The sequence below is a fragment of the Pipra filicauda genome, unplaced genomic scaffold, assembly GCF_003945595.2.
Source record: "Pipra filicauda isolate LSUMZ 115617 unplaced genomic scaffold, ASM394559v2 scaffold62_size3274119_pilon, whole genome shotgun sequence".
NCBI lineage: Eukaryota > Metazoa > Chordata > Aves > Passeriformes > Pipridae > Pipra > Pipra filicauda.
In genome coordinates, this window is record NW_024104787.1 from 548707 (window position 1) to 572065 (window position 23359).

Here is a 23359-nt window from a genome sequence, read left to right on the forward strand (position 1 = left end):
CATGCCCGTCTTATGTTGGGGACACCAGAACAGTATGCAGTATTCCAGGTGGGGTCTCACAAGAGAAGAGCAGAGATGCAGAATCACCTCCCTTGCCCTCCTGGCCATGCTACTTTTGATGCAGCCCAGGATACTGTTGGCTTTATGGGCTGTGAGTGCACACTGCCAGCTAAATTTTCCATTTTCATCAACAGGGAGGGTTTGGTTTTGATTTTTTCCCCCCCTTTTTCAGTATTAGAGAGAGGGTTTGGGTTTCTTCCCCCCTTTTTCAGTATTAGAGGGGTTTAAATTCATAATGAAATCTTTCTGACAGCGGGAGTAAAAAACCTGACCATCTGTTTTCATACAGCGTAAAAGAAACATTGACTCCTTCCTGTAAGTATACTACTTCTTTTATCAAATTTGGTTGATATGGGTCAATGGGTTCAAACCTGTTAAGAGGTCAAAATAAAGGTGGGACAACGGGCAAAACAGAATACTTTACAGCTTGCTCTAGGACAGACCAAATGTTGTTAAATGTTCTGTTAGAATTATAGAATGGTTTGGGTTGGGAAGGAGCCTTAAAAATCATTTAGTTGCAACCGCCCAGCCAAGGGCAGGGACACCTGCCACTAGACCAGGTTGCTCCAAGTCCCATCCATCACGGCCTTGAGCACTCCCAGGGATGGGGCATCCATAGCTTCTCTGATCAACCTGTTCCAGTTCCTCACCACCCTCACAGTGAAGAATTTCCTCCTAATATCTAATCTAAACCTACTTTTTTTTTCAGTTTGAAGCCTTTTCCCCTTGTCCTGTCAGTACAGTTACTGATGTTGCCCATGAGAAAAGGACACTTGACTTTTTCAAGGGCCTTACAAAACCAAAAGCAGACAACCAACCAACGAAACAAAAGAAAACCAGACCACCCTGAGATGGAAAATAAAGTGAAAACCCACTTGACTGCTAAAAATAGAAGATGCTTGTTTCAAGGGCTAAATTTTGACATTTGTGGCCCTCAGTTAGGCACTTACAGAGCGCCACAGCAGGGCTGACGACGCTACCTGCTGATCTGACTATGGAGGTTTAATAGAGGAGCCCCAGCGACCCAGAGTGGAAGCGGCGGGCGGAGCACTCCCGAGGGCCACACCAGCCCCAGGAGCCCCTCACCCCAACATCCGGGAGCTCCCCCCCGGGCTCGGCCCGGTGGTCCCGCCCTGACGTAGGCGCCTCCTGGCCCAATGGCGGCTCCGCTCTGCTTCCGGCGTCCGGCCCCGTCTCCTGGATACGGTCGCGGGGTGGCGACCATCCGAGAGGCGCGCGGGGGGGGGGCGGGTACGCGCCCCGGTGGGACCCATCGGCGCGTTCCTGCTAGAATAAGGGGAAACAAATCCCCGCAGTTCCCGGAGTCACCCTGCCTGCTGTGCCGGTGCCCCGCCCGCTGGGTTTATTTCGTGGCGCGCAGGGACGGGCGTCCCGCCGGGACACTGCCACCGGGGCATGGGAGACGCCGTGCCGGGGGCGGGGCTCCGCCGGTTCGGTTGATGGCGGCGGCGCGGCGATGATGCTGCCGCCGGGTCCATCCTGCGCCGCATAAGTACGGCGGTCGCTCCCTCCCTTTCCCGCCGGGTCCATCCCTCGCCGCACAGGTACGGCTGTCGCTCCCCTTTCCCGCTTTTCTTCTTTCCCGCTTTCCCGCGCGCGGGTCGCGGCCGTTACCTGGAGGGGGGCGCGCGCCCAACGGCCCCGCCCCTCACCGTCCTCTCGCTCCCCTCGCCGAGCTTCGGCCCGAGGGTGGGGTCGAACCGGGCGGGGCTGGTGTCCCCCGGCTGAAGGACTCCTTGTGTCACTTTATTTGATCTCTTTGTACTTTATGACAAAACCGGTAAACGAATTCCAGCTCTCTAAAATATGTTATGCGTGTTAGAGAAGTTGCGGGTGCCCCGTCCCTGGCAGTGTTCAAGGCCAGGCTGGATGGGGTTCTGAGCAACCTGGTCTAGTGGGAGGTGTCCCTGCCCATGGGGAGGGGTTGGAACTAGGTAATCTTTAAGGTTCCTTCCAACCCAAGCCATTCTATGATCTTATCATTCCATGCTCCATTGATTTGTGTACTGAAATTGTGGTGTAGCCATTACTCTTGAGATTCAGGGATGCAAGAGCAAATGCTTCTCTCTTCCCTGTTACCTCTTGCAGAGCAGCTAAAGGAGAACTTATTTGCAAGTATTGCCAGTCATGAGGTGGCAAGGAAAGCTTCCCTTTCCCGTGTGTGAAGAAAGATTATGCACAGATACCCCCAAATGCCAGACAGGATTGTAGGAAAATTTATTTCCTAAGTCGATAACACTAGACTTAAAGAACATTAACCTTTTCGGCATTTCAAACACCGGGCCTGGGGGAAGACACGCCCCTCTGTTCTTCTCAGGGCTTTTATCATCCCTGCCCCCGCTCCCCACTCTGGGGACCTTCAAAGATGTCTGCAAAGACTTATTTTTTTCTCATACCAGGGAGAGGAGAAAACATCTAAAACTGTCTCTGGAAGAGATGCCTCTTCCAGACAGGAAAGTCTTCCTGAGTGAAATAAGCCCTGATCTCTTTGTAATAAATCTTACACTGTTACACCATGACCATGTGCCTTTATGTGTCATTGGTCTTGCTTTTGTCAGATAACCAGATATTTCTGTACTTGTCCTTGAGCCTGTCATGCACTGGTGTGGTTTGTTGCCTGAGAGGATGATAATGCCTTTCATATGACCGACAATGAAGATATCTTCCATCCATCTAACGTATATGTGCTGTTCAGTCTTGTGACAAGGTGCACATGTCAGGTTTGAAGTATTCATGGAAAGAAGAAGAGCAAGGAAGGGGCTTTGGTCATCATGATCCTCAGCTTCCTTATGAGGGGAAGTGGAGAGGCAGGCACTGATCTCTTCTCTGATCTTTCTGGAAATATATAATCCCTATTTTTGAGTATTGGGAGGGAGATACTGTACATCAATGACTATTAAATTTGAATGCTTCCCCCTTCTCCTCCTTTCTATAAAGGATTATTTGTTTGTTGAGACTAATACCATGTTTTCACTCTCTTGCCTGTAAAGCATCCTAAAGTATGGAGAACTTCATTCTATATGAGGAGATTGGAAGAGGAAATAAGACAGTTGTTTATAAAGGAAGAAGAAAGGGGACAATTAATTTTGTTGCCATTCTTTGCACTGATAAATGCAAAAGAGCTGAAATAACAAACTGGGTAAGTAATGGGGTTTTTCCTGCTAAATCTGGGAAAAGATACAGCCTACCAAAACCTTGTAGCACAGGTATTATGAAAGAAAAATACCATATGCTTCTTTAGATGGAGTTTGTCATCATTCAGATGACCTTCTTAAGATTTTAAATTCTTATACTTTAAATAGAGTCTTATTTTAATGTATTTATTTCTTAATCTGATTTTATTGTTTTCTAGATCACAAACTTAAGCCCATGTTTACAGTCTTACTGTTTTTGTGATGTGTCAGAGAACTTGTAACAATAGCTACTTGCATTTAGCGGTTTGCTTTACTTTACCACTAGTTGTGCAAGTCCAGTGGCAGTAGTACCTTCCAGTAAATAATCAAGTTCTTACTTAGCAAGAAGAAATTATTTTTGACGAAAGAAGGCCGTTTAAGATAATTCAATCCTGGTCCGTAAAACCTTGGCACAGTTTTAAACATCTGATACTTTCTGCAAAAGAAACTGTAACTGATACAGTTACACAGTTCAAATATTCTATTTTTCCAGTAGATAGGTTTTGTTTCTGTAAGGGGTTAACCTTGGCTGGATACCAGGTTCCCACCAAAGCCACTCTATCACTCCCTTCCTCAACTGGACAGGGGAGAGAAAATATAATGAAAGGCTTATGGGTTGAGGTAAGTGTAGAGAGAGATCACTCACTAGTTACCCTCACAGGGAAAACAGACTTGGTTTCGGGACATTAATTGAATTTGTTGCCAGAGAAGGATAACGAGAAATAAAACCAAATTCTTAAAACAACTTCCCCCCACCTCTCCCTCTTCCTGGGCTCAACTTTACTCCCAATTTTCTCTCCCTCCTCCCCTGCCAGTGACACAGGAAGATGAGGATGAAGGTTACAGTCAGTTCATCACATGCTGTCTTTGTTGCTCCTTCCTCCTAAAGCTCTTCCCCTGCTCCACCATGGGGGCCCTCCCATGGGAGACAGTCCCCCACAACCCTCTTCAATGTTGATCCTTCCCACAGGCTGCAGTTCTTCATGTACTGCTCCAACATGGGTCCCTTCTGTGGTGTACAGGCCCTCAGGAACAGGCTGTTCTAGTGTGGGTCCCTGCAGGGTCACAAGTCCTGCCAGCAAATCATCTGCTACAGCGTGGGCACCTTTTTCCATGGGTCTGCAGGTCCTACCAGGAGCCTTCTCCAGCATAGGCTTCTCATGGGGTCACAGCCTTCCTCAGGCATTCACCTGCTCTGGTGTGGGATCCTCCACAGGCAGATCTCTGTTCCCCTATGGACCTCCACAGGCTGCAGGGGGACAGCTGCCTCACCATGGTCTTCACCGTGGGCTGCAGGGGAAACCCTACTCCAGCTCCTGCCCCTCCTTCTCCACTAACCTTGATGTCTGTAGTGTTATTTCTGTCACACGTTCTCACTCCCCTCTCTGCTGCTGTTCTGCAGCAGTGTTTTCCCCCCTTTCTAAATGTTATCACAGCAGCACTATGGCCATCGCTGATGAGCTTGGCCTCGGCCAGTGGTGGGTCTGTCTTGGAGCCAGCTGGCATTGGATTAGTCAGACATAGGGAGAGTACTGGCAGCTTCACAGAGAAGCCACCCCTGTAGCCCCCCCTTACCAAAACCTTGCCATTCAAACCCAATACAGTTTTATATTCCCTCTCATTGTTTCAGTGATCATTTCTTCGGAACTTGTTGTTCCTAGAAGCGTTATTAGTCTTACAAAACCATCGAGGGTACCTTACATACCAGTCAAGCAAAAAAACAGGCTTCTGTAGAGATTAGGCCATGAATGGTATAATAGAAATATAGATCTCCAGGGACTCTGGAATGACTGTTCTTGCCTGATAAGATTAAGAATGATGGAAAATTTTCTTTTTTCTTCCTCTCGTTGTATTGTCTCTCATTTATATTCTTCTTGAAAAAAAAAAAAACCAGGAGTGCAAGTTTGACTCCAGTTTCTGATTTCCAGTTTGTTATTGTTTTAGTGATGCAGGAAGGTTAAATAATATTTATAATTTTGGGTTGGGGAAGTTCCTAATTTTTTTTCTATAAACAGGTGAGTTGGGCAGGATCTGTGAGGAAAGCTATCTTTTCTCAACATACATGTAAAGCTAAAATATTTGAATAATAATATTAGTGCACTGGAAAAGGCAAGAGAACAAGTATTTCATCTAGGGTAAAGGTGTATTGTTTCTTGCTGCCCTGCCATAAGTCCATATAAACATGTATATATTTATTCCCCCCCCTCCAGTTAAGTATGTTGAAAACTTTGTTCTAGGTTCGTCTGACTCATGAAATCAGACACAAGAATATAGTGACATTTCATGAATGGTATGAAACAAGCAACCATCTCTGGCTTGTAGTGGAACTATGCACAGGTAAGATAAGCTCAAAAAGTAAAAATTTAAAAATGAGTGTTTGTAAGAGATTTCATCTGGCAGTTTCTCTACAACAAATCTTTGAAAAAAGCATGATTATCTGATTATTAGCTTGAGAACCCTGTTTATATATAAAAATGGTTTTGCTCTTGGAAACATTTTTAGAAATCAACTGAAATAATTTCTCCTCTCCTTCACTGTATGTGTCTGTTAAATGTTAGTTGATGTGGCATAATGTTGGTTTTTAAGAGCTGAAGAGATATGGCTAATCAGGGGAACATAAAAACAAATTATGGATAGTGGGAGGGTAGTTAAGTAATAACTTGAAAAGTTTTCTGAGTACTGGCAGCTTTGGCATTCTCTTTTAAAAGACAGCAAGGAGCAAATTAAGCTATAATGTATAAACGAAAATGTTGTTCAAGTTAATTTTTAATAAAAGGACAATTTAGCAGTTAAAGTAAATTATTTAAATTTTCTTCCTATTCTGTGCAAGTATTTTGACTTCCATGTTAAAATGTTAATTGGGGAGCTCTGAGAACCCAAAACTGCATTAAGTGATTCACCGAGTTTTGATAGGTTCTTATCAATCTATTAAAGAAATCTTTTAAAGCTTTCTCTAATTCTAATGACTGCATATTTTAAACTCCCGACAGTGTTCTTTACTCCACATGGAGAGAAAAGAAAGCCAATAGGCAAGTGATGCATGTTAAGATTTTGGCATCTGAAGTTTGTTTAGTAGTAAAAGCCCTCATTACACACAGCCTTTTTATCTATCCAGAATTCAGTTTGAAAAATTCCTGAAGAAGAGAACCTACAAGTTCTGGGAAAAAAAGTCGGGTCATTCTTTCAGTGATTAAAAGTGAAGTTAATGACCCATAAGGAAGCTTTGATCTCTGTGCTTAGTCCAACTTAGGGGCACATATTTAAGTTATTAGACAGGCAGACTTATTATTGAAGAATTATCAAGTGTTTTGCCTTGCAATATTGCAGTTTGCTGCAAGGAGAGTGTCTTGAAGCTAACTTATTTATACATAAAGTATGACATTGATTTCTTATTAATTTTGCTGAGATTGAAAGTTGCTTTTGAAATATGTAAGATCTCTCTCCTTTGTCTCAAGCTGACAAAGTGAGTTTCTGTTATCAGACACAGAATCCTTCTGTGTTGCCAGTTCTACTTTTTTTTTTCCTTTGTGTATTTGGCCATATTATGGAATTTTTCTGTATGGAGTCCTCTAAATTACATTATAAGAAACAGTTATTAAGCATGTTTGAAAATTCTTTACTATAGCTATGTAATATGGGTGTTTTTAAAGGAATGACTGATTTACTAACCAACCTAAAAAGGCTTAGAAATGAAATAATTTTAAGATTCAGAAGTGTTGAATAATTTGAAGAATTCTGTAATGACGGACCTGTTAGTCTTTGTATTTTCTGAAACAAATAACTGATCAAAGGGAAAAAAGTACAGGAAAATCTATTATGTAATTTGGAATAAAAGATCTAGTATCCATTTCTATGAAAAAGTTTTCTAGTCCCTGTTTAATTCAGGAACTTAAATTTGTGTTTTGTTTTGTTTTAATCTGCATGATTTGTATAAGATATAAATAACAGGCAACCCAGAAAACCAACAGATAATTTAGGAAATGCAAACTGTAAACTGTGGTCTCAGGAGAACAGATTTGGTGCAGGATTAGTAAGGAAACAAATGAGGCTGAGAAAAGGGATTTTAGGGGAGATGTTTTGTGGAATTTAGGATAGAAAACTGGGACAGGAAGGAAGAGAAAGACTGAGCAGTGAGCTTATGGGAAATTAGAAGTCATCCAAGTCCTATGAACAGTTAGGATGGGAATGACTCAAATTGACTGAGTCTGATGACATACCTGAGAATCCGTGGAATGTGAGGAAGCAGGTGATGGGAAAGAAGAAAGATTTTTGCAAGGACACTGAAAGAAACAGGAACAATCAGTGGGGAAAAGCAAGGACTGTGAAGACCAGTGAAGGACACAGATGCTGGAGGATATGTGTGAGGGTTATTTGGAAAGTTTTGTAAGTGTAATCTTATCAGAAAACAAAGGAAGGGCTGGTCAGAACTTAATGGAGGAGGACAGTAGTGATTTTGGAAGGACAGAGAAGTCATGTTAGGATAAGAAATCCATGCAAGTTTTTTCTGGGCAGTTACTGCTTATTCTTAGAGGGATGTACAGGGCAGACAGCTGGGATTTGTGTGAGAAACTTGGAAAACAAAATTTTAGTCCTGGATATTTTTTTGATTCTTTTCTCTAAAACAAAAGAAAAAAAAGAAAAGCAAAAAAAAAAAAGAAAAAGCGGGGAAAGGATTAAAATGAAAGAACTGAGGCACATGAGTCAAGAGACCTCACTGTGTAGAAACACTGTATGTGAAGAAGAAACAAAATAAGTTATCTGTTGGATGTTATTGACCTTGGGACCTCAAACTGTAACAGTTTTACTATTTCAGTTGTCTCTGAATTCAGGGGAAAATTGTCTGCCATTATCTTTAGCAATTGTTCACAGAGGTTGATAGCCTGCTTTTGGTATTATTTATTCTTTTAACTTAGGCAGCGGGAATCTGGTTAAGGAATTTGAATAAATGTATTTGGTTTACATATAAACAAATTACATTGTGAAGTGACACAGTTCCTGAATTTCTTTTTTCCACTTCTGATTCCTTTGTAAAACAAATCAAGTAATTTTGAAGTCATGCACTCAATTTAATTTCATTCAAAATTAAGATTTTTGTCACAGTATTGAAAATAGATTTTTTTCTGTACATCTTAGATTTTAGAACTAGTAGATAATATCAAGAAATATTTTAAATATCTACTAATAATGGCTTTTGACTGACATCTTTTGAAGAAGCTTATGTAATGTCCTTGGGAATTACTTGTATGACATCTTCTTTCTATGCACTTACTATGTGTAAACATGTTTCAGGTGGTTCTCTAGAATCTGTCATTGCTCAAGATGAACATCTACCTGAAGATGTAGTGAGAGAATTTGGTGTTGAATTGATTACTGGTTTATACCATATTCACGGGCTTGGAATTATCTTTTGTGAATTAACGCCTGGAAAGGTAAGGAAGAGTATTATCTGTAGGGAACACTGCATGTTACTTTGCATGCCATCAGCATTTGTTTTATTATTTGTGTTCTACTGTTTGGAAGAGGTTTACCCCAGACTGGAGGCCAGTTGAGATTTATAATATATGTGAAGACAATCAGAGACAAGTCTATAGCTTAAATATTTTATGATCTAATTGATTCTTTCCCTATTGTATATCTGATACAATGTGATAGATTCTTTTTGATTTGTTGTACTGGTTTAATTTAATGAAGGATTTTAGTTCTCTGTCACTGGACATAGAATAAATTCATTATTTTTCTATCATGCTGCAGAATATTTTGCAGTCATAGAAAATGCTAATAGGGGACTAGAGTTAATTAAACTGTCTTTGTTAATAACTTTCTCTATTGTTTCCAGATGCCATGTAAATTATCATCTTATTCTTGCATAAAAATATGAATCTTTATGTATTTTCTCATTTTGTGTATGTGTGTGTAATTTATGCAGAGGTTTGCCAAAGTCCATGTTTAATTCATGTAGTCACCAGAATATGACTATAAGCAAATATTCTTGCATAACAGTAATTGTTTTTGATCTTGATCTAGTAGTGATCAAGTTGCCCTTCTTCTGTGAATTCTTCCACAATTCTACTCAGTTCATGTCATTTATGGGTCCAAAAGAACTAAAAAAATATGAATAAAACATAATGGAGATGTCTCTGTAGTCTTCCAAAGAAAAATGTTGCTGTAAAGTACTCCTTTGAACAGAAAGTAGAGTGCTAAAGTTAAGATTGCTTCCATGCCCCGCTCCCTGCTTCTGATTGAATGGGCTATTTCTCCAAACAAAGTTTTTGGGATTATGAAGTTTTTAGTTACAAGAATAAGTAATGGCTGCCCAGAGAAAACTCTCATCATCATTGGACTAAATCTGTGGAATTTTCTGCCAGATAAAATTAGAAAAATTCACTTTTTTTCCCTCAAAGGAAGCCATGTTTGATTTCACTCCACTTTTATTTTCTTATACAGTTTTACTCTACTTTTACTTTCTTTTCTCTAGTAACATAATTGTTTATTTAGATTTAATAATAAGTAAACGAAAGTGCACATTGAAACTCTTAAGGGTTCTATTGTGATAGTTTTGGTTGTAAGAAAAAAGTCAGTTATTTGCATTACTTAAAAAAAAAGCTTTTCAGTGTTTTTTATTATAGTGATCATCTCTATGTACTTAAATGGTTTCAGATTGTGATTTTTTTAATAAATTATTTTATACTTTGTGTTGGAAATTTCAACAATCGTCAGTTTTAGTATATCGTACTAGTATGTTGGATTTTGTTTATTCTTCTAGATTCTGCTGGAAGGGTCTGGCACTTTGAAATTCAGTAGTTTTTGCTTGGCTAAAGTGGATGGTGAAAACTTGGAAGAATTTTATGCTTTAGTTGGAAATGAAGAAGGTGAAGATGTTAGTGAAAGTACTCCACAAGGATACTTGAAAAACAGATTTCGAGGTACAATATTTTTACTAGCCAAAATTAACCTTTACCAAAGAGACAAAATGAAAGTTGGAAAAAAACTTAGTTTGAAGTAGTTTGGAGAGAAGACCTTGAAATACAATAGTTGTTTAGCATTTTGGTGGGGGCTTTCGAAATGTCTGGAGAATCACAGAGTCACAGAATGGGTAAGGTTGGAAGAGGAACCAGAATGGGTCGTCTGGTCCAGCCTTCCTTCTCAAGCAGTGTCATCCTAGAGCACATGGCAGAGGATTGCATCCGGATAGTTCTTGAATATCTCCAGTGAGGGAGACTCCCAGCCTCTCTGGGCAGACTGTTCCAGTGCTCTGTCACCTGCACATAAAGAAGCTCTTCCTCATATTCAGGTGGAACTTCCTGTGCATCAGTTTCTACCTGTTGCCTCTTGTCCTATTGCTTGGCACCACTGAGAAGAGCCTGGCTCCATCCTCTTGGCTCCCCCTCTTTAGTCAGTCATCTCTCCTGTGGCTCAACAGGCCCAGCTCCCTCAGCCTTTTCTCGTAAGAGAGATGCTCTGGTCCCCAAATCATCTTTGTAGCCCTCCACTGGACTCACACCAGGAGCTCCATGTCTCTCTTGTACTGAGGAGACCAGAACTGGACACAGCACTCCAGATGTGGCCTCACTGGGGCTGAGTAGAGGGGCAGGATCATCTCCCTAAAACTGAATAATTAATTCTGTAGTGTTATCTTTTGTAAAGATTAATGTCTTTCCCTGTGTCTTTGCAATGGGAAAGCATGTTCAGTACATCTTCTGTAAACGGATTTAACTTATCCTGCATACAGGGTATTTAAGTAAGCTCAAACCCAAAATTTAGCTCTTAAGTAAGATTATTCAGAGAGATCATAACTTACAGATGGAACAATATGTGTGAGTGAGTAGAAAGAAACTATTTACAAGTGTATGGTAATAATTCTCTATTTCATAAATACAGTTTAACTAAGAGCTGGAAAATAATATGCTTCAGTCTGTCATAAAATATATGACATTAACAATTCCTGACTCCAAGTTTTCTTTTGGATTGAAGCTCATATGTAGGTAATTATAGATTGTATCAAACTTTCAGAACAAAATTCCAACATAGCATACCTGGAGATAATTAATTTTAAATTGTTTTTTATAGCTTTACGTGAAATAACTGCATTACAGTTTATTATATAATCTTTTTGTCTTGAACATATTTTTGTTATTTTATAAACTCTTCTTGATTTTTTTCTTTGTAGGGAAAAAAAAGAGGGAGCAAAATTTCAAGGATTAAAAAAACCTCCCAAACGCAAAAATAACAAACACTAAACTGAGTATGTGAATGAGATCTGAAGTGTTTCAATGTAACTAATTAATTGAAAATATTAATTCTTGGTTTGGATTTGCTAAGGAGGCTAAATTATTATTTGCTATTTGATGAAATCTACAGAAATTCACTAAAGCTTTGGAAGCTCAAAGTTCAAACTGGAAATGGCTTGCCTTACTAAGGAAATTGTATTTCTGGTATTTAATTGATATAAGACAGTGTATTAAAATAAATAAAAAAGAATTCAAAGGAAGTAGCAGAAAGAATCACATATTTACTATCTTTTGTACTCTTAATTATAAAGCAGTAATTGGAGAGTGAAGAAATAAGTGATAAAGAAAAATGATTTAGAATTAATCCTGTTTTGTCTCAGAAAAATTTGAGCTATGGAATTATTTATAAACTTTTAAAAAGCCTTTGCTGCAGATGCTCTCTGTAAGGTCTGGGACTAAATTCCGTTAAGTTCATCTGAAATATATACACAAGTACAACACAGAACTATTGCTTCTTTCATTGGAGAGTGCACTGCTGTGCTTTCATTGTCCTTTTTGATGCAAATGGTACAAGTGATTTGTAGTTTGAGGTCCACTGTTTGGCTACCTTTAAGAATGATAATTTCATTTCAAAGTATGAGGAAGTTAATGTGCTTCAGTTTTGATAGGCAGATCCATGCAAATGCAGTAGACTGCAAATACTATGTTATTTTTTCATTGAATAAGAAAAAATTCAGAAACTTGTTTTTAGTCTTCTGAATCATTTCTTAGTCCTTATCTTGGAGCATCTCGCAGACCTCTATTTCCAAGATAGTGTTGTGGCATATCAGTTACTGTTATTGGAAACAATGGAATAATTCTTAATATTTTATGAGAGCAGAGGAAGCTCTCTAAATACTTTGCTATCTCCTTCTGAAAGTCCACACTGGGAATAGTAAGACCAAGACCAGAACTTTATTCAAGAAGAAATACAAATCTCATCTCTTTTCTGTTGCTTTTTGGAACAGCTGTTTTGATATGTATGGTAATGACCTTTTGTCACTTAAAAAAATAAACCCCAAGAACAAAAAAGTCTAAAATAAACTTTTTAAAGGACTATGGAATGGACACTTCTACTGAACTTTTGTAGTTTTTTTAGAGATTTTTGAGAACTGTAGAAATAAGAACTGTATATTCTTTTTTCTGTATCAAGACAAAAGGGGGGTTTGTGAATAAGATGTTATCATTTGTGATGTTTTCAAAGTGTTTCAGTGTGAAAATAGCTATAACTATTTAGATCAGTGATCTGGTTGGCTACCTGCCTTGTTTTTTGTAACAAAACTTTCTGAGTTCATGAAGGTTTATGTCTTTGGATGGCTTTAAAAAAAAATCCCAAACCTGATGTAACATAATGATTTCTGTTGCTTATATGAGAATGATATTGGTTTACTATTCTGCTCAATTTGCTTGGTCCTGGAAGCTGTTAAAGCATATCAAAACATTCTTTGCATTAATCACTGTGTTTGAAAAGTGTAGCACAAGACAGCTTGGTTCATAGAAGTGAAATGAACAACAAAATAGCATCTGTAATCCTACATAATCCAGTTAAAGTTTAGGAAAGAAGTTCCTTTGAAACTACTTACATTTGGTATTTCAGTTTTCTTATACTAAGTGAAGATAACCCCTAACTCACTGAAGTCTGGAGACAAAGTTTAAAGTGTTGAACAGGATAAATGCTGAATGAATAATCTAAGTGCATTATACATACTGTATTTTGTAGGCTCTCCGTTGTACACAGCTCCAGAAGCAATAAAGGGAAATGACTTCAGCAAAGCCAGTGATCTGTGGTCCTTGGGATGTTTGCTTTATGAAATGTTCTCAGGTTGTAAGTTTGTGTATCTGCTTATTATCTGTTATAATAGAAACATAGGTCATGATCCCAGAGTAAATTCTTGTTAACTTTCTAGGGAAGTTAAGACACAGAAAAACTTCAGACAGGTTTTAAAGATTTCTTGAAGAATATACTAACTGTGCTTAAGACAAAAAAAGTATCTTTATCAAATAATCAAGTAGAGTAGTACTGTTAAGTTGTCCTGTTGACTGTGATCTAAATACAACAAGACTAACCAACATGTATGGTTTAAATACTATGATTTAAAATTATAGCAGCCCTCGAATTCTGACAGTGTAATGTTTTTAATCTCCTCAGTGTTGAACTCTGAGTGCATTATTTCAAGCTTTGAAAGAGAAAACTGATTCACTATTATAAAACTAGAGTAATTTGGTTTTCTGCAGATAAAGTGTCCAGTTGGTGCAGCTGAAAGGAAAGCGTCATCACAAAAGAGAATTACGCTGCAACCTTCTTAAATCTTAAACAATATGCTGATCTGTTGGATCAACACAGTAACACAGATATTGAGATTTCTGCCTAGACCTCTTCCTATTATATCATTGCTGATTCATGCAGGGCTATCATGGTGATCTCCATCAAGCCATCTTTGGTGCCTCTTCCATCCGTGGTTTCTTGTGCTGTTCATGATACAAGAATTTAATCCAAGGTTTTGAATATAAATTAAGAGAACTTGATAAATAGCACTCAGGCTGAAGGTGTTTATTTCTTTGGATGTTTTCTTAGGAAAACTCGTGATATGTCATGAGCTCATGCTATATCATTGCCATCACCTGACAACCATTTTGAAGTTCTCCTAATCTGTGAAATACACTTCTGTTTGTTTGTAGGAAAACCACCATTCTTCTCAGAAAGCTTTTCTGAATTAATTGAAAAGATTTTATGTGAAGATCCATTGCCACCTAGACCAGAGGGTGAGGTTCTGTTATTTTGTAATGAATCAAATCAGAGTAATAATTACAAAGCTAGGTTTTTTGCACTATTTCTTCTGAGGCTGATTGCAGTAATCAGTTAGTTGTCTGAAGTGAATGTTAGCAATGCCTTCCTTTCATAAGAACTTTTTCCCTGTTAATGATGAATTCTTGTTTCCCCTTTGATAGACAGACATATAATTTACTTTTAATTGTTAACACTAAATATACCTAGTGGTATGGAATTTTTGATCTTGGTCGTTCTGGGCATCAGTGTTATTCACGGAGACCCTTAAATATTAGTGGCTCTTTTCAGTCATAGTAAGGTACTTGAAAATGGTAACCTGCAGAATTAAAACTGTTGTTATTTCTTTCAATTCTAGGAGAGATTTTTTTTTTCAGAGTGGGTGAAGTGCCTTTCGCAGTTCTGCACTCTCAGAGTCTTTTCTCAGTAAAATAAGAATTTTGGAAATTCTTTTGTATAGTGGGGTTCAACAATCGTCCTCTGAAAATTATTGCTGGAGGAAACTTAATTTCAGTTTAAGCAGATTTTAACTCCACTTTATTTCTTTCTAATGGCTATATGACAATTGGAGGGTGCTTTTTTTTTACGTTACAATTTTAACTAGTTTGACGACTGAAAATTGGTGGGTTTATTTGTTTTGGGTTTGGTTTGGTTTGGTTTTTTTGAGGATCCTTTGAAATACAAAGCGTGTATAGTTAAGATTCTTTATACATTTAGTTTTTTTCAGATGAGATTGCTATTAAGAACATTTTTAGCATGATCTGTAGATAATTGTTTGGTCTACATTGGGCGACAGTTCTGCTGCCCGTTGCTGATCTTCACAAGTGCTTCTGTTTACAGGTTCTGCTTTTCACAAACCTTCTGCTGAGTTCATCAGTTTGCTTGATGGGTTGCTTCAAAAGGATCCTCAGAAAAGGTAAGATTCTAATCCATGGCAGTTGTTTATGTAGTCACCTCTGGAGAAGATAATTACTATGATACTATATGTATAGTATTTTGTAGATGACAAAGAATGCAAAAAAAAAATGTAATCCCTCATATAGAAGAACGAACTGTGCTTTTTGTTATATGAATATATACAAAATTAATGTTTTCATTAAGTGTGTCTTTATATTTTTATAGCTGGTGCTAAATAGATAAGTGTAGCAGAATGATAGGCAATTTAGAATTGGATGGCTTTGCTTTTCCAGAGCAGTGGGCACAATTATTTTATCAGACTTTGATTTATAGGTGATACAGTTACATTGTTAAATAATTTGATGTAATTTATGGAGTAGCTCAGATAATTTACATGCAGCATTGACTATGCAGTTTCCTTCATTTTTATCCTCATACCTCTGTTGTGTGAATTATCTATTCTGACTCGAGGTAAAAAGTTCGTCCTGAAAGAAAACTTATTTGTTGTCCAAATAAAAGCAAACAACAGGATTAATTGCTCTGTAGTGTCACTGGGTTAAAAACCTAGTCTGGTATGTTTCTGTGGAGCTGTTGTACTTTGCCACTGCTTTTTCAGTTTGTTTGTTGCTTTCCAAAAGGCTGAATTGGACAGACCTATTGCAGCATCCGTTCTGGAAAGGATCCCTTCGCCATTGTGGTACTGATTCTGCAGACAATCAAGGCACAAGCTCAAGGTACCAAATCTTTCAGAAAGACTTCTTTTGTAATAAATATAAGCAAAGATAAAAAAAAATATTTTATTATGTTTGTCTGTAAATTTTATCATTTTTGAAATTTTACTTAGAATTTTCATGTATTATTGACCGGGGTTTTACACTGTTCAGTGGGCAGTTTGGGATGTTTAGGAATTGTATTGCCCTATTAGTGTATTACACTGTCCATTCACTTCAACAGACTCTTTCCTTCTGGCTACAGAATATGTTAAAATACGCTTCTGAACTAACTGCTGTCAATTTTATTTATTTGTTTATATATGACATAACTTTGTTGCATGAATTTGACTTGCAATTTTTGTTTTGAAAGCTTTTGTAGAATGGGTCAGTTTTATTTCTAGTGAGTTTTTCATTTGTTTATTTTTGTGCATTAGGCTTAGAGCATCACAAAGCCTATCAGTACAGCATCTTAGAGCTGTGGTTGAGCTTTATAATCTTGCAAATGCAGCTGACCCATATTCTTTGCTTATGACATAAAGCATTAATCTAATAGTTGGGATTTTTTTCTAAATTTGTAATACTCTACACTGCTATATATATGCAAAAATACATAAACCTTTTGTGCAAATGGTTTCTATGTATTAAAAAATTAGGCTTCTTCAGAACTCCTGTTACCTTGCTGTTTTTTTTTTTTAATTTTGAATTAGGATATTTAGCGTTGACTTTTAAGTTACGTTGTTCTAAATATTTGAAAGATATGTTCTACTCTAGTGAACTGTTCGCGTTCTAGTCTAGTGAACTAATGTTAAAGTAGTTTTCTTTTAGAATGTTGAATGTTTTTGTGTTATCTCTACTTTAAAATTTTCTCTCATGTTGTTTAATACCTGTTTCTGATACCAGTGCTGCAATGTTTTTGTAATTATCGTTTATTCTACTTTGAGATGCAGCTCTTTGTCTTTTAATTTTATTACTGCTTTCACCTGCAAGACATAGAAGAAATTAATATTTACAGTTTATACCACAAAGTAAGAATTTATTCATGGTTTTAGGAAGACCTCCATCTCAGTGCTCACTTTTGAAGAATTTTCAGAGAATCAGAAGAATCTTAATCTCCTATGAAATATTGGGCTATTTGACCTTACTCTTGAGGGTTTTCTAATGCCTCTGACGTATCTGCTGATAAATGCACTAATTGACAACTATGACAAATGCAGGACATTGGCCTGACATGCTAAAGAAGCTCAATACTTTTTCTTTTCCAACTGTGAGGCCCATGTATCTATTTTCTTCACAACGTGGATTTGATTAATATTTGATATCCTGGAGAGCCTTCAGGAAATTTGTATAACCCAGTTCCATTTGAATAATAGGGGGGCATGCTAAAAAAACCCGAACAACCACAACCAATAAACTTGCAATTAAGTGTGACATGTAAATCATTACACAACAAAAACAAAACTAAAAAACCCCCAGATCTTAAAAATAACCAAACCAAATCAAAACAACCCACCAAAAAAGTAGCTTCAATCTAGGCTGCCGACTTCATTGTTAGAGGTAGGTTTGTTATGACGTTTTCCTGTGAAGACTGAATGATATGTAATGCTCTTAATATTTCTTTACAAGTCTTTTATTATGGGGTAATAATTTAACTTTTCTACTGTCTTCCATGTAAGTTCTAATGTGAGAGAAAGAATTTTTAATATTCTCCTGCTCATTTGCTGTAAACTTGTTTCTCATCATTGCCATTACTAACATAAAAAGTGTATGTAACACATATTAAAATAGCATGTTTTAGAGAATGACAGCTAAATTTTATTCTAACAATTGCAAAAAAATAATCCATATGATCCCTCTTTTTTTTAAGTCTGTAATTACTATCCTCTGTTAAGCAGCAATGAGGACACAGAGTCATCAGTGTCTTGGAGTACGAAAGAGTCTGTGGATAGTCATAAAAATCTAGATAACCTGTCATCTTCAAGAGCAGATCTTAAACTACCAAGCAGTTCTTTCAAAATAGGTAATATTCTTATGTTATTTTTTCACTTATTTTTATCAATCCCACCAACATCTGTGTGTTTGATTTGATTTTAACCTCTGAATGCAAGTTCATCTTCTCTTTTCAGTAGAAACTCAGACCGAATTGCGCCCCAAAAGTGCAGTTGATGGTGAATCAAATGAATCCATATTTCTTCTGAGGTATGAAAACCTAAAGAACAGTTATAAAAACCCTTGAAATCCTGTATTTGTGGTGCTGTTTTTTTTCCCACTGTCTCTTCAGACATTTTATTATTCTGTCTGTAACATTGTGCATGTCTCCTTTTGAATTTTCTATTACCACTTTAATTAATATTAAAATATGAGAATAGCTGCAAAAGCAGTGTGTGTAGTTAAAGCTTATCTGTCTTTATTACACTGTTTTTGGAAGTAAATTTTTTATTTCTTAGCTGTCAGTCTAAACAGAAGAATTTATTTCTTTCCTTTTTCATATATATGAGAATAGGCTTTGAGAATGATTGCTTTGAATACACAATAATAAGCATTCAACATAAGATCCACTAATAAATTCTACCTGCAGCTTTTCTTCCCAAGCTGTTGGTAACAATCTATTAACTACTGCATGGGTATTAAATAAAAAAAAATAGTGATTTGTATTAGTTGAGGCCTGATTCTGGAACTTTGTACTAGTTTTCAAGCCAAGAAGATTGTCTAATGAAATAGATACTTTTCTTATTGTCATGAAGAAGAAGTATTCCAGTTTGAAAATACTCTTTCAAGCTTCTTGCATAACCTGAAATAGGGCTTTTGTATACGATAGTGTGTACAAAAGTTATTTCAGTTGGTTTTATAAAGTGTTAATTCTCATCTCACTTATAAATTCTGTCATCACAGCTAAACACATACTATTAATAATTTCAAATAGCATTTGCTTTAGCAATCTGCTGAAAAGAAAGGCTACAATGACATTAAAAACAGTATAAGAGCATGTAATCCAATAGTGTTTTTTTAACAACATACTTTGTTTATGATAAGCACATTAGTTTAAATATAAAATTTGAAATGTAATGCAAACTTTTTTTAAAAAATCTGTTTGTAAACCGTCTTTGCTTCAATGATCTAACTTCTGAAAGCAGCATGTGTTATCTACTAAAGTATTAAAACGTTGAAGTGAAAGGAAGCTGCTGACCTGGCAACTTGGCACCAGAATTTACTTAGCTGCTGGAGGGGTTACTCAGCTTTTAACAGCAGTAGCTTCTTCTATGTATGCAAATGGATAGGTCTTATTAATTTCAGATAGTTCAATTTAACAATCTCTTGTCTTGTTTTAAACTGAGAAACCGTCTGAGAACTGGAAAAATAGGAAATATTTTCTGTATCTCAAACATATATGAAAGCAAATCAGTTGTATTAATTGAAAAAAAGTATATTAATCAAATCTACATATTTTGAAGGATGTGGTAACCTAGAATAATTATTTGGCCTCTTAGCTAGAAATCATAAGGTTTTTTTTGTTTAGGAACTAAGACTGCCTAAACTTCCAGCCACATCTTGATATACTTTTTTTACTGAAAGAATTAGGACATCTTATGTAGTTTTATGTAGGTGATATTTTGGCATTCCTTCGCTGTGCCCAAGTTTCTCTTGATAATAGATGGAAGATTAGAAACATTATGTTAGTCATTTGATCATTGATTTTCATGAGTATTTTTAATTTTGTTTGGTGTTTTTATTTTTAATTTAGTTACTTTTTCTAATAAATAAAGCTGATTTGTAGCTAAATGTGTCTATTGCTTTCTGCTAATGAAGAAAACACATTCATTTGAAGTTGATGGTTTAACTAGTTTCCTGGCCTGCCAATTTTAATAATTCTAAGGTTGATTTTAAATGCTTTGCATTAATATATCTCATAAAACCCAAGTTCACTAACAGCATTATGAAAATTGCAACTTTGCAGTATTCTGGTCTTTTCTTTCTTCATCTTCTAGTTTGCAAATAGGATTTTAAAAAGAAAAAGTTAAAGGTAAACCTAGTTCACAATTTTACATGAGATTTAGGCAGTCTTAGCCAAGAGTTAGCAGTCAGAAGAGAATAACATAAAATAAATTTCAATTTTTTCTCACATTAATTTTCTTTGTATCTTGTTTGTTATTAGGAATTCAGAATATAATGTTTGAGCATCCAGTTTTGAGAGTGATTATTGCTGAGAAAATAATCAAATTAGATCCATTTAACATCAACATCAACTACAAAATACCACCTTCCCATTTTTAACTGGTAAACAAATCCTAACCTTGTCAGAACACATTTAAAGACAGAAGATTCATGTCTAGTTGGTGGCTCAGGCATAGCCTCATTTATGTTTATCAGCTTTGAAAGTTTGCTGTATGGCATGAAAGTTTCAAAAGAGCAGCAAAAAAGCACTTTGCAATGAAACTTAATCTGTAGTCTTTATTGGTTTATTATTTTTTTTTCTTTCTTTTCTTTAAGTTCTCGTCCCACACCTAGAACTAGCACTGCAGTAGAAGTAAGTGATGCTACTGCTGCCCCAATCAAAAATTTTTCACAAAGAGATTCATGCTTGAAGAAGGTGAGTATAAAATTTATATTAAGGGATGATGGTATCTCTATAGTTAGAATTTTAGCCTGGAGTCTGTGGCAAAGTCAAGTTTCTTCTCCATCCGTAATTAGCAGGGAATCAGTTCCTACAGTGTGCAAGTAATTTGAAAAATATATTTGCAGAAGTCCAGATGTATGAGCTAAGAAAGATGTTTAGTCTCCTTTTTTGCCCCAGTGCATAAAAGGGAAAATGTTATCTTCTTTCTTGTCAGTCTGCAGTTTGGACCCATTGCTTTTTCTTCCAATATATTTCTCTTATGATTTTTAATTGGTCCTATCTACTATTACATAAATGAAAGGTAAGTTAGAATATGTTGTTTACATGGTGAAACTGCATAATATAATTTTGAAACAAAACATTTTGGGAATAAACATGAAGAAACTTTTTTTTGGTGCAAAAAAGTTTAAAACAAAAAATCTTTGTTCTTGTTCTAGGCTGAAAATATGTGCTCAAGTCAGCAGGATATGGAGTCAGCATTGAGAGAGCTCATTTACACTGAATCTGATCTTATCATAACGCCAATCATTGACAATCCAAAGGTATAGCAAAATAAAATATAAGATTCAGGAACTTGTGGCTGGGGCTATTTTTGCAGATAAATTTTTAATCAGGGTGAAACTCTTTTCCTGTATTTTACAGTTCTCATTTTAAAGCAGTTACACCCAGTCATCTGGCAAGCTCTCATGCAATTTTTTTGGCAGTCTGTATAATTCTATTGTGTTGCTAATTTGGAGGAATGAGTTATTTTGGGATTGAATAATAATATTAAATAATGTCTTACAAGAAATAGAAGCTACTAAATACTGCGTTCAGTGCTTTTGTAGATTTGTTTTCTGATAACTTCCTTTGATACCTGTTATTTAAATGAGCACAAAACTGTGGTTTGGTATACTGAAAACAAGGCCATATATGAAGCCTTCTAGATTATAAGTTAGACCTTTACAGAAAAACTTTTGTTATTCTTTAAACTTCAGATGTGATAATGTTTTTGAACTCATTTTCTCTCCAAAAGAACACCTGTCGTTATAAGAAATGTCCATCCTATTTCTGTCATATGTATTCTAATGTGATAACAGTTTGTAATGAGTCTCTTGAGCAGGGACTGACACTTGCTTGACAGCAAAGAGCGAACCAAAAAAGAATCAGAGCTCTGCACTGCAGTGACAGTGTAACGTGCATTTATGGGCATTACTGGTAGAAGGAATAATAGGCAAGAGCCCCTTTAGTCTTCCTTTTGTTTCTGTGCTTAAAAAAAAGCAGCTGTTTTAGCAACTTTACTCAGTAAGTGACGGATGCAGAGAATGCAACATTTTTGATTGGAAATGAGCATCTAATCTCATTAAGAATGTCTTACGGCTTTTAGTTGCTGTGTTGCTTTAGTATTAACAATTCTTTTGGTTTGTTTTAATGGATTTCCTAACACTTTCAAAAATTAGAGGTCTTATACAGCTAGATAGTGTAACTACCAAATAATAATGTTTTAATATGTTTGGAGGGAGGGACATTGTTACCAGTGGAGAATTTCAAAGTGTTCGAATGCTACCACTGTTAAATTGTCAGTTCTATCTCAGGACAATGACACAAAGCCTTAGTCCTTCCCAGCTTCTCTTCTTATTACAAGTATAAGAGAGGAGATTAGGGGTAAGTGTACATACTGATGTGCACATGGAGACTAATCTCCTTACCATGCAATGGCAGACTCAGAATTAATGCAAAATAGCCCACTAAGTTCCAGGGACATGTAATCAGAGTCATTGCCTGCTTGGCAATGACTCTTTAGTCTGCACTTCAGACTGAAGGATGATACTGACACCTGGTAAAGCTGAAGAGCTTGCAATTTAATCTTGGGCAAAAGGATTTACTAGATGCTGACAGAATCTGAAAAGTTGAAATGTCAGCTTACATTGTAAAATTTCCCTGTATTCTGCAGATCTGTGGAGCTGAAGACCTTTTTTCGAAAATAGCTCTCTTGTTACACTTAGACTTCATCTGTCAAAGGCTAAATTCCACTACACAGTTACCTTTTCTTTATGCTTTATTTACTGAAAATCACACTCAAATCCTCAGTCACTGAGCAGTCATCCATTTTCATGATGTGCCAGAAAATGATGTTTCACGAGGGGGAAAAAAATCCCCATACCTTATGAACAATTACTTGTTGATAATAAGACTTTTTATATTCTATAATGATCTAGTGTATATATATATTTGCTGTATGGAAATGAATTGTTAAAACACTTATGAGCTGTCACCTGCATAGTTCCTTTTTGTAGCTTTTGAAACCCAAATGCAAGTGTTTTTCTATATACAAGCAAGATAAAAATGTAAACTGAAAAAATCCTATAATTTTGTAATCCTATTTTAAAAATCACTTAAATGGAAACACTAGCAATATAATTATGTTAAAAACATAGAGTTAAATCTCCAATATTTGCTTGGAAGGAATAAATACCAGAAAACAATGGAAAATTCCTCAGTAAAGAGAAGTAGTATGTACACCCCACCTGTACAAATTTCGCATCTTTGTATTCTCACATTTAACTACTTAGAGATTTTCCAGAAATGTATTAAAACTAGTTGTAATGTGTTTGTTTATTTTTCCAGATAATAAAGCAAGTGTCAGTTAGATTTGACTCAAAAACTTTACATGTACCAGCACATTCAGGTATGGATCTGCTGAAGCTGTTAACAAGTTCTGCATGTGTTGCTGTAACTCGCTATCACAAGACCTGTAGCCTCCTGCTGTAGATTATAAACCGTCACAGTTTCAGAACTCATAATTTTTCTGAAACTGTTTCTGTAATGTTTTTAGCTAGACCAATTTTGAG

General features: G+C 36.6%; 1 protein-coding gene across 10 annotated transcripts in view; it reads left to right on the plus strand.

Annotated features, from left to right (window-relative positions):
- Positions 1 to 1336: 1336 nt before the first annotated feature.
- Positions 1337 to 23359, plus strand: part of ULK4 (unc-51 like kinase 4) — a 228745-nt gene continuing 206722 nt past the window's right edge. For 4 of the 10 annotated variants that reach the window (XR_003540279.2, XR_005566124.1, XR_005566125.1 and 1 more), the window contains exons 1-14: positions 1337 to 1625; positions 3072 to 3220; positions 5492 to 5591; positions 8544 to 8683; positions 10018 to 10177; positions 13242 to 13343; positions 14201 to 14284; positions 15147 to 15222; positions 15842 to 15937; positions 17806 to 17933; positions 18040 to 18112; positions 20402 to 20501; positions 20966 to 21070; positions 23136 to 23196. Coding sequence is in view for 4 of the 10 variants with exons in the window: in XM_027718944.2 (XP_027574745.2) it covers positions 3083 to 3220; positions 5492 to 5591; positions 8544 to 8683; positions 10018 to 10177; positions 13242 to 13343; positions 14201 to 14284; positions 15147 to 15222; positions 15842 to 15937; positions 17806 to 17933; positions 18040 to 18112; positions 20402 to 20501; positions 20966 to 21070; positions 23136 to 23196 (1363 nt within the window). In the remaining 6 variants the exon portion in view is untranslated. Of the gene's footprint in view, positions 1626 to 1779; positions 1862 to 3071; positions 3221 to 5491; positions 5592 to 8543; positions 8684 to 10017; positions 10178 to 13241; positions 13344 to 14200; positions 14285 to 15146; positions 15223 to 15841; positions 15938 to 17805; positions 17934 to 18039; positions 18113 to 20401; positions 20502 to 20965; positions 21071 to 23135; positions 23197 to 23359 lie in introns of those variants that run through there. The other 6 variants (XR_005566122.1, XM_027718940.2, XR_005566123.1 and 3 more) reach the window with 5 other exon arrangements.